The 13853-nt window shown below is 47.5% G+C and overlaps 1 protein-coding gene across 1 annotated transcript in view; it reads right to left on the bottom strand.

Moving 5' to 3' along the window:
- Window positions 1-930: 930 nt before the first annotated feature.
- WNT3A (Wnt family member 3A) overlaps window positions 931-13853 on the bottom strand; it is a 91667-nt gene continuing 78744 nt past the window's right edge. Inside the window, exons 3-4 of the mRNA XM_056336575.1 lie at window positions 5027-5292; window positions 931-2021 (exon numbers count right to left, since the gene is read on the bottom strand). Of these exons, the coding sequence (XP_056192550.1) occupies window positions 1542-2021; window positions 5027-5292 (746 nt within the window). The 3' untranslated portion in view covers window positions 931-1541. The remainder of the gene's footprint in view (window positions 2022-5026; window positions 5293-13853) is intronic.

Raw genomic sequence — 13853 nt, forward strand, 5'->3', positions numbered from 1 at the left:
CCCACGGCTGAAGGAAGCCCTGATGCCCACGGAGGAGGTGAGAGCTGTTTCTGTAAACTGGCAATCCTGACCTGAAACCAGAAGTAAAGCAGCATGCAAAGATGGGGAGTCAGAGGTGAACAGCAGAGATGGGCCAGTACTGCAAAGCTGGGATTTGGCTCTGTGTCCAAACATGCCCAAGCTCTGGGCTGGTTCCGAGTCTGGGTTTTGTGCATTTTAATCTGTGCCACTTTTAGACATGGGAAAGGCTGTAGAAATTAGGTGTGGAACAAAATTTGGCCCGAGTTTGAAACTGTTCCAGCTTGTGGGGTGTGGTGGTGGTGGGTTGGTTCACCATCATGTAAATTAATGGGTGACAAGCAGTCCTTCAGAGTCATGTTCCAAACAGACTTGTGGTCTAGGGCATTTGCTAAGTGCCCAGAAGGAAGCAGCCTGCATGAGGTGCAGAAAGTGGATGGAGTAAGTGCACTTTCCACTGTTGGTGACGGTGTTCTCTGATGAGGTGGGAGGGTTGAATGCTTTCCCTTCCCTTTACTCTTCTACAGGAACAAGCTGGGATGCTGAGGAGCTGGATGTCCTATGCCCAGAAGCACGTGTCCAACCCCGGGAGACTCGCTCTGCACCGCACATTTTCCAAGGAAGACTTGTTGGCTGAGCCACATACCAGGCCACAGCTGGAGCAACATCTCTGTTGGTGGGACTTTCTCCTCAATGCACACACCGAGTCCTCTTCAGTTCACATATCAGGCACTGAACTTTTCCATACCGTGCACTTCACCTGGGTGCCAACAGGGCATTTGCAGGAAAACATCAGCAGTTCTCTCCCTTTCTCTCCCTCTCCTTCACCCTCCCTCCCTCTCTACAGACGTGACTAAATCCTATGCCAAATCTGGCAGAAGCTACTATGCTACAAAGTTCACGCAAAGAGCCTGCCCACTCTACAGCTCTAGGATATACTTGTAGACTTCTCCAGTTCCATGGCAAAAGCAAAGGAGTATTTGTGTTTTGTGGTTGGTTTTTTTCCCCCTTAAATCATTAATTTATCTGCTTTGATTTCTTTTGCTGCTGTTGTTGTTGCTCACATTATACACAGAGTCCGGCCGTTTGGGTATGTAGATAGATCTCAGAAAGCTTAGTGCTGCTGTCCAACAGCCTCTGCCTGGCTGAGGGAAAAGGAGATACTTGGGAAGATGCAAGTCTTTCAAAGGACACTTAATCACGAGTCACTTCACGTGGGTGAGAGCAGAGCAAATCCATGCTTTTGCTAATGCTCTTCTTTCCAGCTCTGTGTTGTCGGCTGGTTGAAAAGCCGCTGTCTCCTAGAGGAGGCATCGTTGGGGCATAACTTGTGTGACTGCCAGATGTACCTTGGGATAGCCCAGAAGTCATTAGACCTATTCTATCCAACCAGTTTTAGCCTTTTAAAAAGTTTTTATTCTTTTATTATCAAAAATGTAGACTTCTCTCATGTCTGCAACCTCAGAGGAAGTAGGCTCAAATCTGTTTCTCCCCTTGGAGCCCAGCGAAGGGTTTTGTCTGCTTTATTTGCACGTGTGGACATCGTAGACTCGTATGCACTCCTGGCAGCGGACGTAGCAACACCAGTGGAAGATACAGTGGCACTTCTCTTTCCGTTTCTCAGTCCTTGTGTTGTGCCCGCGGCCGCAGCACAAAAGGTCACAACCGTCAATCCCATGGGAAGTGACATTACAGATCCTGTCACGGGTTCCAAAGGAACCTGTCTCAGGGTTGGGCTCACAAAAGTTTGGTGAGTTCTCATAGTAAACCAGGTCCTTCTCAGTTGGAGCCTTGAAGAAGTTGTATTTGGGCCTGAGGGTTTCAACCCAGCCACGGGATTCTCGATGTTTTTCCACCACCATTTCGGAAGCGCTGTCGTACTTGTCCTTGAGGTAGTCACCGATGACCCTGAAGTCTGGCTGAGACCACCAGCAGGTCTTCACTTCACAGCTGCCTGAGAGGCCATGACATTTGCACTTAAGATGCATGAGTTCAATAATAGACTGAAAAAGAGGAGAGGAAAGGCAAAGAAGGAGGAAGATGTTAGTCTGTGATCAAAACACATATTGCATTCTGCTATTTAGCCAAGATTTCCTAAAAAAATGCAATGTTTTCATAGATACATTTACACTTGTGAACAAAACCCATCTTATCCTCCAGTCAATGCCCTGTACAGATGCCTGGTCTAAGGCAGATAAAACCCCTGCAATTTAATTTTGTTTCCCAGTGACTATCTCTGATTCCCACTCCAACTTCAAGCACCTACCAAGTGCTTTTACTAAGGGCGGAAAATATTTCTGTGCATACTAACTTCTGTCTTCTCAGTGTTCATGTGTGAACGTTGCAGTACTGTCCCACAAGAACATAATTCAGACACATAGGGCAGAGGAGTAAAGAACACACAAACCTACTAAAACAATGTCTTCATAAACGAAGTACACAGCCACTCCACTGGAAATTAAAGAAATATCAAATGTTTTAACCATCTAGCATAGAATTCCATCCTATATGTATGTTTCATGTTTACTTAAACAAACAAGGGTCTAGCCTTGCTGCGGCTATGTTTGGAAACCTGAAAAGCGATGTATTTTTGTTGTTAAGCCAGGCTTATGTTTTTTTTTCTAAAACCATTTCAAAGAAAAAAAATAGGAGCCCAACTTTTTATTTTGAAAGGCTCAGACTTCAACGCAAAACGCTGTCCTGGAATAAATGGAAAGGTGATTATTGATCCCAGAAGTTTGCTATTCACTATATGAATTGCTATTATGAAATTAGTTTAAAAGTTTCTAGAGGTGTTGCCCCACAGTATTCTGAGGTGGGAGACAACCTTATGCAACTTACTTGATAATCTGCATTTTCAGGCTGATCAGCAAATTTCCGAGTACGTGAACAGACTAGTGCCAGCCTGAGTCCAAAAGATTTGCCATGAATCAGCACCTTGGTGTTCACCAGGTGCTTTCCTGTGTTATTTACGGAGTATCGCCCGCCGCAGAGGAGGTTGTAATTAGCCATGAGGGAGAACCACAAAATGTTTGGTTCATATAATCATGCTGAACTTAATCAAAGCTTCTGGTGTAGCGGTAGGGTTTGAGTTCATATGGGAACTAATATGAAGTGTTGCCTATGGCTCAGGTTTAGCTGGAAACACTTGAGTATGGAGGCCTGGAAGAGCTACCCCATGAATGCTGGCACGTAAGATTGGAAAACACTAGTGCTTTATAAAGCAGTAGGATTTCAGATGGTGGTGTCACCTGCTGTCTAATCTTTGACATCTCTAAAATGTCAGAAGATAACTCGGTGTCAAGGAATGAGACTTAGAGCAAAAAGAGCTCTGCAGGCCTGTGGTCACAGGGATGTTTGCTCAAAGCTCAATCCAAGGATTCTCACTTTAAGGCAAATCCCTCCTTTCCACTCTACCCAGCTTCTCCACAGTCCTATTTGTCTCGTTACCTACCCCATCAATGGCCACCAGCAATGCATGATGCCTTGGGGTACCTGGGATAATTTGGGCCAGTGCTGGAGGAGACCAAATTATTGCTTGTAGTCATCTACATGGCAGACAATTCTTGTTTCTGGTGGTATTTAATTTTGAAAGGTTGTATTCCCTATTTGAAACCAGGCTTTCTGTGGTGTGAGGTGGGATAACTCCACTGGACTTTGATGGTGTCTACCTGGGGAATTCACAGGGGAGCCCTGTCCTGCCTGAGGACAGCCGTTTCTTCTCACAGTACAACTGTGGTGGCTTTGCTATAGCTCATTGCAGTCATATGTTCTCCTAGACGTATGTAAGGCCTTCTGCTGAGGGAACAAGCCCATATTTTCCTTCTGATCACAGCGAGGTATCTTTCTTCCACTGAGGGATAAGCTATCTCAAGTTCACTACCTGAGACAAAACATTGTTACCTGAGAAGTAGAAGCATGGTCTCCATTAGCAAGAGCTTTGTGGTTCAGATTTATAAATTGTTTCCCTTAGATTATGTTCTTCTGGTATCTACAAGCTATTCCTGACATGAAAACCAGGATGTCCTCTCACTGGGATTGTCCCACTTTATGGAAAAGATTCACTGTGTATGAAGCAGTCACTGAGATGAGGGCAAGGTTTTGTACTTTCTGTTCCCTTATACATTTTACTCCATGACTATTTGAAGCAAAAACAGATTAACCGGCTCTGGGGCATGGTCCAAGTTTAATCAGGAGGTACCAGAGTCACACTGCCTGTTATTTCCTTTAAATATTCTCTGGGAAATAGAAGAGTGTTGAGAAAGAGGGGTGGTAGGAAATGCTCTCCTGCTCTTCCCCACCCTCCAGCCTACAGAGCAGAGTGGTGATCCCAGGGGAATGGACAGCTGCACTCAAGCTACGATTCAGTTGCCTAAACACAGGCATCTAATCCCATTTGTGAGCTCCAGAGGTGTCTAAAGCATCAATCCCAAGATGGCAGAGGACCTGCAGGAGATACACAGTCATTCCCAGTAGCAGTCCAAGGACAGGCTGGATACTTCAGGATATCTCAGTTTATACTAAGATTCATTTGCTTAAGGAGCTGAATCCTCCCTGTAAACCCTGATCCTTCTCTCTTAACTTCAGGTGTCTGCAGTACAGAGATCTCTGGCTGTACTCCGCATCTTCTTCCAACAGCCAATGGAAGGGAACAGGCACAGTTAGGGCATCATTAACTGGGCTATTTCAAATGTCTCCTTCAAGCTGGGATGAAATCCCATCCTAGACCTGTCTGTCTTGACCCATTCTCTATAAAAGAGGTCTGGACAGCTGCCTTCAAGGTAGACATTTACATCTGGGTGGGTGAATTTACTTCTAACTTTCATAGGTCAAGTATATCGATCACCTCCCTGACAAGAACTACCATAGGACAGGTATCATCACTTCATGATGTAGAACTTCCCAGATTTATGTTTGGTTATTCCTCTCAGCTCCCTCCCACTGTTCATTATGGACAGTAAGAAAAGGTTGAAGGGAGATTGAAATAGGTGAAACTAAATGTCCTTACGGTCCTTCCAGCTTCGTTGTTGTGCCTGTTCATGGCTGATCGAGCATCTGGTCTGTTCTCGCGGGCATCCGCAAACTCCCGAGACACCATGCTCCCAAACTCCACGTCCTCGCTGCAGCCCCCCCATTTCCAGCCTTCCCCAGGAGAGCCCTTGTGGCGGGTGTCACAGCCGCAGATGGTGGCTGAGCCTTCGGCGCAGGATCTGGTCACCGCAAAAGCCACTCCAGCAGAGGCAATGGCATGGACAAAGGCTGATTCCCTGGTAGCTGTGAAAGAGAGAAATCAATGAATAGCGGCCAGTGAAGGGACCACGCGTGGCTTTGATCAGCCCTGTGAACACCTTCACTCGAAGGCATGGCAGAAGGCCAGGAAACTCTTCTCTTCCTTCTGGTCCAGCTTGGAACTACTCCAAAGACATTTTCTTATCCTAAGAAATAAGCTCCTGTGTAGGCAGGACCAGGCTTGATTCAAGACCACTGAGGTCAGCCAAGAAGTTTCGACTAAGGTTATCCTAAGGTCTTAGCACAGGGCCATGGCAAAACAAAAAGCAGGGCAAACCTGAGTTTCAGGGGACATACAGAAGATACTATATGGTACTTTGCAGGCAATGCACCACATAGTGATACCCTGAGCTACTGTCTTGGCTTTAGATGCACAGAATTTGGGCTATGTTCCTGGAACATGGAAAATGCAGGTATACACTTAATGACAGCCTCCATCCTTTGTGGTGGGACCAGCACCAGGTAAAGCACCTCTTCCTCCTTGACTGGGAGAGCTGCTGATGGCTGGAAGATAGGATAATGCCAGCATGGCCAGATACTCCCCAATCCTCACTATGTAAACTATACATTGTCCCCACCCTCCATCCTAAGGCCACCTTTTTTTAACCAGGCTGTCCAGTTCACTTAGAGACTGTGTTCAGTATATGACAACTTGCATCTATTCAAAGTTTTACTTACTTGCCCGATTACCTGACAAGGGGACGGGAAATGAGCTTTCCTTTTCTGCCCACTGCCTCAGGCTGGTAGGTGGGATCAGCCAAAAGATGTCATGGTTAGGGACTGAGGAGCCTTAGTCTCTGTGGAGACCTTCCTCCATAGCCTTTCATCCTAGCTGGAGCTGGGTGGGGAAGGGCAGCTCAGCATTAGCCTGGCTTTCCTGGGTGACAGTGCTTTTTTTCTACACTGTGCCAAAATGAAAACCAAACACTTCAAACTGGTTTTTAAATGAGGAATATATCAACATATCAGTTTTTATTCCCCCTCCCCCAGTTTTGGTCGCATGAGATTTTGTCATTCACTAGAAATGACCCTGGAGTTCAACACCGCACCTCAGAAAATGCCACTGCAATGCTTTTTGGTTACAGCAAAATGACATTTTTACCACAAACAGGGATTTTCTCAAACCTCTGTGGTAATTCCAAGAAGACACAAGAATTCTGATAACTGGCCTCCCTTAACCACTCCCCCCACGAGGTCACCTTGTGCCTATAGACCACTTAGCCAAGAACACATGTCTCTGACACATTTCAGATGGTTTGGCTAGGACAGAGTTGGAATATGAATGGATCCATCAAGGCAGAAGCTCAGGTTTTCAGGTGATGCAGCTTCACCAGCTTCTACTGAGCTTTGCATCAGCTAACGAGGTGCCTACTCAAAACCACTCAAGCCTTCTCTGCACTGCATTTTGCTGATCTGAGCTTTCTCTGAGCATTTTGGCTTAATCTTTGCCCTCTAGATGCTTCCAGGCTTTACTAATGTGAAGAGAGTTTAATACTCCAAGTCAAAAAGCCAACATGTTCTTGGGGAGAAATAAAAACTGCATGCTTGCAGAGAGGTCCCGGCTGGACTGAAGGCTTAAGCAAGCACTGGTGCAACACCACTTTGCTTTGGGAAGAGTACCAAATACAACAATATGCAAATCAAATAATGTGCATGAACTTACAAGCTGAAAGTATGAGCAATGTCCTGGAACATGTTCTCAATGCGCATTGTGAGGTTAGTAAGTCACTGAGGGCTAGAACCAAAAAAGGAAAATGCAGGAACCTTCAGTTCCACAATGTGATTTTAAAAAAACCTTGTTCAGCATCTGTCCACTCTGGAGGATCCCAGCTTCCTACAAAAGATGCATCATGCAGTTCATAAGCTGTGTGAAGGCTCAGTTTCTGAGCATGAACAGATGAGTCCAGTTCTAACAGGACTGGGAACCTGGCATCTTGCCCTTGCCTAAGCCCAGGTGGGATCCAGAAATTGAAACTTCAGGCTTCATATAATGTCTCAAAGGGTATCAATGACCAGCCCTGGAGTCTCTGAAAGGCAAAAGGGAACTTCTCTTAGAAGCCAGTCAGATAAGCTGGTGGGACAAATGCCATTACCCTCTGGTAGGGAGGTAGAGGGTATAGTGCCTGAGAATAACTGACACCCCTTCCATTTCCTCCCATTCTGGCCCAACTAATCTTGGAACCTTTTCATAGAATCCTAGAATGGTTTGGGTTGGAAGGGAACTTAAAGACCATCTAGTTCCAGCACCCCTGCCAGGGCAGGAACACCTTCCACCAGATCAGGTGGCTCCCAGCCCCGTCCAGCCTGGCCTTGGGCACTGCCAGGGCTGGGGCACCCACAGCTGCTCCGGGCAACCTGCGCTGGCACCTCATCACCCTCACAGGGAAGGATTTCTTCCTAATATCTCGTCTAAATCTCCCCTCTTTCAGCTTAAAGCCATTCCCCCTTGTCCTGTTACTACAGGTCCTTGTAGTAAGCCCCTCTCCAGCTTTCCTGTCAGCCCCTTTAGGTACTGGGAGGCTGCAATAAGGTCTCCCTGCAGCCTTCCCTTCTCCGGGCTGGACAGCCCCAGCTCTCCCAGCCTGTCTGCACAGCAGAGGGGCTCCAGCCCTCTGAGCATCTCCATGGTCTCCTCTGGACTTGCTCCGAAAAGTCCGTGTTCTTCTTATGTTGGATGCCCCAGAGCTGGCACAGCACTGCGGGGGGGGGGGGGGGGTCTCACGAGAGTGGAGCAGAGGGGAAGAATCCCCTTGCTTCACCTGCTGGCCATGCTTCTTGTGATGCAGCCCTGGATTTGGTTGGCTTTCTGTGCTGCAAGTGCACATTGCTGGGTCATGTTGAGCTTCTTCCACCAACACCCCCAAGTCCTTCTTAGGGCTGCTCTCCATCCGTTCTCTGCCCAGCCTGTATTTGTGCTTGGGATTGCCCTGACCCAGGTGCAGGACCTTGCACTTGGCCTTGTTGAAGCTCATGAGGTTGTCAGGGTCCCTCTGGGTGGCATCCCTTCTCTCCAGAGTGTCGACTGCACCACACACCTCGGTGTCATCGGCAAATGTAAACTTTGCTGAGGGTGCACTTGATCCCACTGTCCCTGTCACTAACAAAGATACTAACAGTGCTGGTCCAGTATGGACCCCTGAGGAATGGCACTACTCACTAGTCTCTACTTGCACATTGAGCCGTTGCCTATAACTATTTGAGTGTGACCATCCAGCCAAATCCTTATCCACTGAGCGGTCCATCCATCAAATCCATGTGTCTCCAGTTTAGAGACAAGGGAGTTGTGTGGGACAGTGTGGCTGTCACTGGTCACCTCCTTATTTTCCAGGTGCCTTAGCACAGCTTCCAGGAGGATCTGCTCCATGATCTTGCCAGGCACAGAGATGAGACTGACTGGCCTGTAGTTCTGCAGGTCTTCCTTGTTTCCCTTTTTAAAAATGGGGGTTACGTTTCCCCTTTTCCAGTCAGTGAGAACTTCACAAGACTGGCAAGACCTCTCAAATATGATGGATAGTGGCTTAGCAGCTTCATCCATCAATTCCCTCAGGACCTGCAGATGTATCCCATCAGGTCCCATGGACTTGTGCACCTTCAGGTTCCTTAAATGGTCTCAGCCCTGCTCTTCTCCTGCAGCAGGTGGTTCTTCATTCTCCCAGTCCCTGTCTTTGCCTTCTGTGACTTGGGCGGTGTGGTTGGAGCATTTGCCAGTAAAGACTGAGGCAAAAAAAGTTGTTGAGTACCTCAGCCTTCTCCATATCCCCGATAACCAGCTTTCCCATCTCCTTTCAGAGTGCGCCCACATTTTCCCTAGTTTTCCTTTTATCATTGAAGTATCCATAGAAACTTTTCTTGTTGCCCTTGATGTGTCCAGCCAGATATAATTCTATCAGGACTTTAGCTTTCCTAACCTGATCTCTGGCTGCTCAGACAATTTCTCTGTATTCCTCCCAGGCTACATGTCCTTGTTTCTGCCCTCTGTAGGCTTCCTTTTTGTGTTTAAGTTTGTCCAGGAGCTCCCTGTTCATCCATGCAGCCTCCTGGCATTTTTGCCTGACTACTTCTTTGTTGGGATGCATCATTTCTGACCTTGGAGGAGGTGATCCTTGAGTATTAACCAACTTTCTTGGGCCCCTCTTCCCTCCAGGGCTTTATCCCATGGTATTATACGAAGCAGATCTCTGAAGAGACCGAAGTCTGCTCTCCTGAAACTCAGGGTAGTGATCTTGCTGTGCACCCTCCCCACTGACTTAATGATCTCAAATTCCACAATTTCATGGTCACTGCAGCCAAGGCTTCCCTTGAGCTTCACATTCCCTACCAGCCCCTCCTCACTGATGAGAACAAAATCCAGCATAGCACCTCTCTTCACTGGCTCCTCTGTCACTTGGAGAAGGAAGTTACCATCAATGCATTCCAGGAACCTGCTTGATTGCTTATGCCCTGCTGTGTTGTCCCTCCAACAGACAGTGGGGCTTTTGAATGTGGGGCTGCTCCTGTCTGTCTAAAGAGGGGCTCAACCACTCAGTCTTCCTGGTCAGGTGGCCTGTAGCAGACCCCCACTATAATGTCATCTGCCCTGGTCCCTGCCCTCCCTTTAATTCTGACCCATAGGTTCTTGATTGGCTCCTCATCCATTCCCAGGCAAACCTCCATGCACTCCAGCTGGTCGTTGACACAGAGGGTGACACCCACTTCTAAAGAGCCTGTAGCCTTCCATCAAGCCATAGGAGCCATCCCACCAGGTCTCAGTGATGCCAATAAGATCATGCCCCTGCAGGCATGTGCAGGTCTTTAACCCCTCTTGTTTATTCCCCGTGCTACATGTGTTTGCATAGAGGCATTTAAGTTGGCCCCCAGATGAAGGTGACTGACTGAAGCTGCCTTTTGATATGCTGCTATGCCATGGACAGGAGAGGGAGATGATAATTCTTATTCTTCTTCCCCCTTCTGTCTGATGGCTGTAGTGGCTAAAGCATGCCGCTTGGGTAGGTTAGCCCTCATCTCTTGGGAATCACCCCTTCCTCTGCTCAGGAGAGACCTGATTGAGGCCTTTGGCTATCTGGGAAGGTTCTGTACGTGCTGAACTGATGTTTGCAAATTCTGTGGAGAGCCACTGAAAAGAAAGCATCTACAGCTATGATGTTTGTGTAGAAAACCTTCTCTTGTGTGGGTATGAGAGGGGTGGCCTTGACTTGGAAGTCCACAGGTCATGGATCGCACCGGGACTTCAGCAGGAGCCATTAGCTCAAAACAGAGGTATTTCTCTGTGCGTATGTGTGCAGAGCTCACCAACACCCAGGGAGCTTCAGGCAACGCAGCCAGCGGGTCTGCAGAATTTCTGTATTCGCCAGGACTTGGCTGCAGCTGAACAAGGAGTTAAGAGGACAGCCCTGGCTGTAGATCCTCCATCCTAAATCCCAGGTCCATTACCTAAGCTCTTCACTGTCGCTAGCCTCTACTGCAAGCCTACAGCTCGAGGAAGGTTGTGATAGGATTTGCCACAAGAAGCACTGATTATACTTGGCTCTCCTCTTCCCAGAAAGAGCCTGATGCCTTTTACAGCCTGTGCACGCCGTAATCACTCCCCTGCTTTTGAAATGCAGCCACCCCTGGGGTGGAGTGCAGCCACCACTTAACAGCACACAACAGGAAGCAAATAGCATTGTATCTGATGGTAACTACCTGGGGAATGTAGGCAGGCAGAGCAAAGCAGCTGAGATCTGGCCCCGGGCACTGAGGTTAGGAGTTTGTCTCTTGAGAAAGTTGCAGCCGATCTCTTAATGACTCTACGAAATTAGGGCACTGGGTTTACAGCTCCTACCCCTAACTTAAGGCACCGAGTTCAATATTGACGCAGATGGAAGAGCGCCATTGCGTGAATCACGTCCTGCCACCTCCTAAGTTATAGGACTGTCCTCCGATTACTAAGCAGACCTGACCCTGCTGAGCTCTGAAGAGCTCCCCAGCCTGTAGCCGGAGGCAGTGTGGCTGCAGGAATGGAGGAGGAGTGTATAAAGATACAGATAAGCAGAAGGAAAGCATGCACTTGTAATGGAAATGAGGGGTTATTAAGGTGCCATATAAAAATGCAAGAGACTTCGCAAAGATAACAGGAAAGCGCAGTATATTTGTCAGGTCGCCTCATTCCTCTCTGGGTGGTTCTGGTAGCAGAAGACAAGCAGCTCGTTATGACTTGAAGAGAGCTTCTGGAAAGGCATCCGGCAAGAGAAGGTTAATAGGGACTCATGCCTCTTGGGGAAGCTGACTTAAGAGCATTTTTACCACTCTGTTTTCACCGCAGCGTAAGGTCAGCTAGAAAATGTTGCCCATTTCTTCTGCTGCAAGCTCTGCCTTCAGCTTGTCTAACTCCTGCCTGCTCCTGAGTTTTCCTGCAGGGCTTAGAGACTTGGATGGCAGGTGCTGCAAGGTACACTGTTCTGAACCCTTTTGAGGGAGTTGACTGTTAGTGAACAAGGGGCTGAGACATACAGAGGGCCTGTAAGGATGCTTTGTAGCTGCCCTCTGATGCAGGGGACTCCAAGTCACTGGTCACTTCTGGAAATCGTTTCTTAAAGAGCCCAGACCATGAAGCTGAGAGCCTGAATGTCCTGTGCAGACCAGCTCCAACTACCCTGGCTCAGCAGCAAAAACATCTTGAGGTGCAAAAACCACAGGTCTGAGCAGCAGCAATATGACGGTTGAGAGGCCCGAGGATGAGGTGACCTGAGATTTGATTTCCTGCTTCACAGGGCTTTTTTATGTGACTTTGGGAAAATCCTTTAGTCGGTCTGTGCTTCTGCTTCCTTACCCATACACCTGAGGAGAATCCTGCTTATCTCCTCAGGAGACTGCAATGCTAAATTCAGCAATGTCTTCAGAATTGTGGGCAGAAGATGTTGGAGCCAAACAGAGCGTCCTCAAGTTGTGGGATGAAGAAGACAAATGAATAACCACATAAATATCTCAATTGCCTTATATATTAAATCTTCTCTTGCGTGTTCTTCTGCCCAGACAGTGACCTATTTTCCCTGAATCTTCCTCTGAATGGCTAAATGATTAACCCCAGGTCAGGTAGATATCCCAGATATGTGGGAGGAAGGACTGTGGTGATGCAGAAGAATGAGCATAATGGTTTATTTGGTCTTTAAAAGCTACAGCCCCTTTTACTACCTTCATATCCATAGCACTGAGCCCTGTCACCCCCAGTCTTGACACCCTAAACCTTTCCCTCCTCCCTAACCAGTGGCCAGGTGGTAACAGCAGGTTCATGGGACAAGGCAACACAACCCACCTTCAGATGTGTTGGGAGCTGAAATTGCAAGTCCCTTGTCCTGGATCACAGCTTGAATAACTAGGTGGTATTTTAGAAAGGGGGCACTGCTGTTTCCACTGACTGCTCTTAGAAAGAAAACTGAGATCTGTGCAGTCAAAGAAAGAAAGAAAGGAAAGAAGGGAAGGGAAGAGAGAAAGAAAAAGGGGAAGGGAGAAAGAAAGGGAGGGAGGAAGATATCTTGTTTGAGATGGTTCTGGGCTGTACATCTTGCAAGGAAGGAAGCAGATCCTAGCAGCTGGAGAACAGACAGCCAAGCAGTAGAGATGGACCCTGATCTAAGGGTTTTCCACTCAGTGTGCCACTTTTCCAGCTCCTGAAGGTGTAGAAGTTCCTGTGCAAAGGAAACCTTGATGCCTCCAGGATGATGCGTCACACTGACTCTGCTGTGTGAAGACAAACTTCCCATGCCAATAACCGTTTACTGCCCAGGACCATGTCACCATCCTTTTTGAAACATAGCTCTTTGAGTAAGACACTGACTTGATGCCTTTTTGGGCTCATTAACGTATAAACAACATGGAAAAGAACAAATTTGTCCCAGATAACTCCTGGACATCTATGACAGTTAAGGAAAGAGTTCCCACATCTTAGCCACTCCTCCCAGCCATCATGAGCATGTCTGCTTTTGAATGGAGGCTCCTACTCCCTGTTCCACACTAGGAAAGACACTATCATGGTAGGACTGCAAGTCTTGAATTTCTGACACTGCAGACTTCTTAAATGCCCCTGGGAGAGTCACTTAGCAAGCAGTGCAAAATGGAGAAAACACCCCATCTGCTTAGCAGGACTGCAGGGGGAGACATGCGGTTTTCTCTGAGCTTCATTTTTCAAAGCTAAAAGACAAGAGAAAGCTACCTGTTGTGTCAGCTGCTTCAGGCACCCAAACACCCATCTCTGAGGGGCAGAAGGTGTAAAGTCTTTCCAGCACTTGTCTGGTAGGACACGCACCCAGGGAGTGCAAGAAAGGGTTTCAATTCCCTCCTTGGTTTGAGGGATTACAAACCCAGAGCTGTCATGTTTAGGATTTACACATCAGTTGACACTACATTGACTCTAGATTAAAAAAAATAAAATATATATATACACACCTAATCTCCAGGAGCCAATAAACTGGGGGAAGACTGGCGTTTATTACTTAGAGCCAGCACAGACCTGCTCTTACACTGGGGGGCCTGTCCCGACAGCTCAGTTTCCCCCCAGTTACTGTGGTTTG

Source organism: Falco biarmicus, chromosome 4 (assembly GCF_023638135.1).
Source record: "Falco biarmicus isolate bFalBia1 chromosome 4, bFalBia1.pri, whole genome shotgun sequence".
Classification (NCBI taxonomy): domain Eukaryota; kingdom Metazoa; phylum Chordata; class Aves; order Falconiformes; family Falconidae; genus Falco; species Falco biarmicus.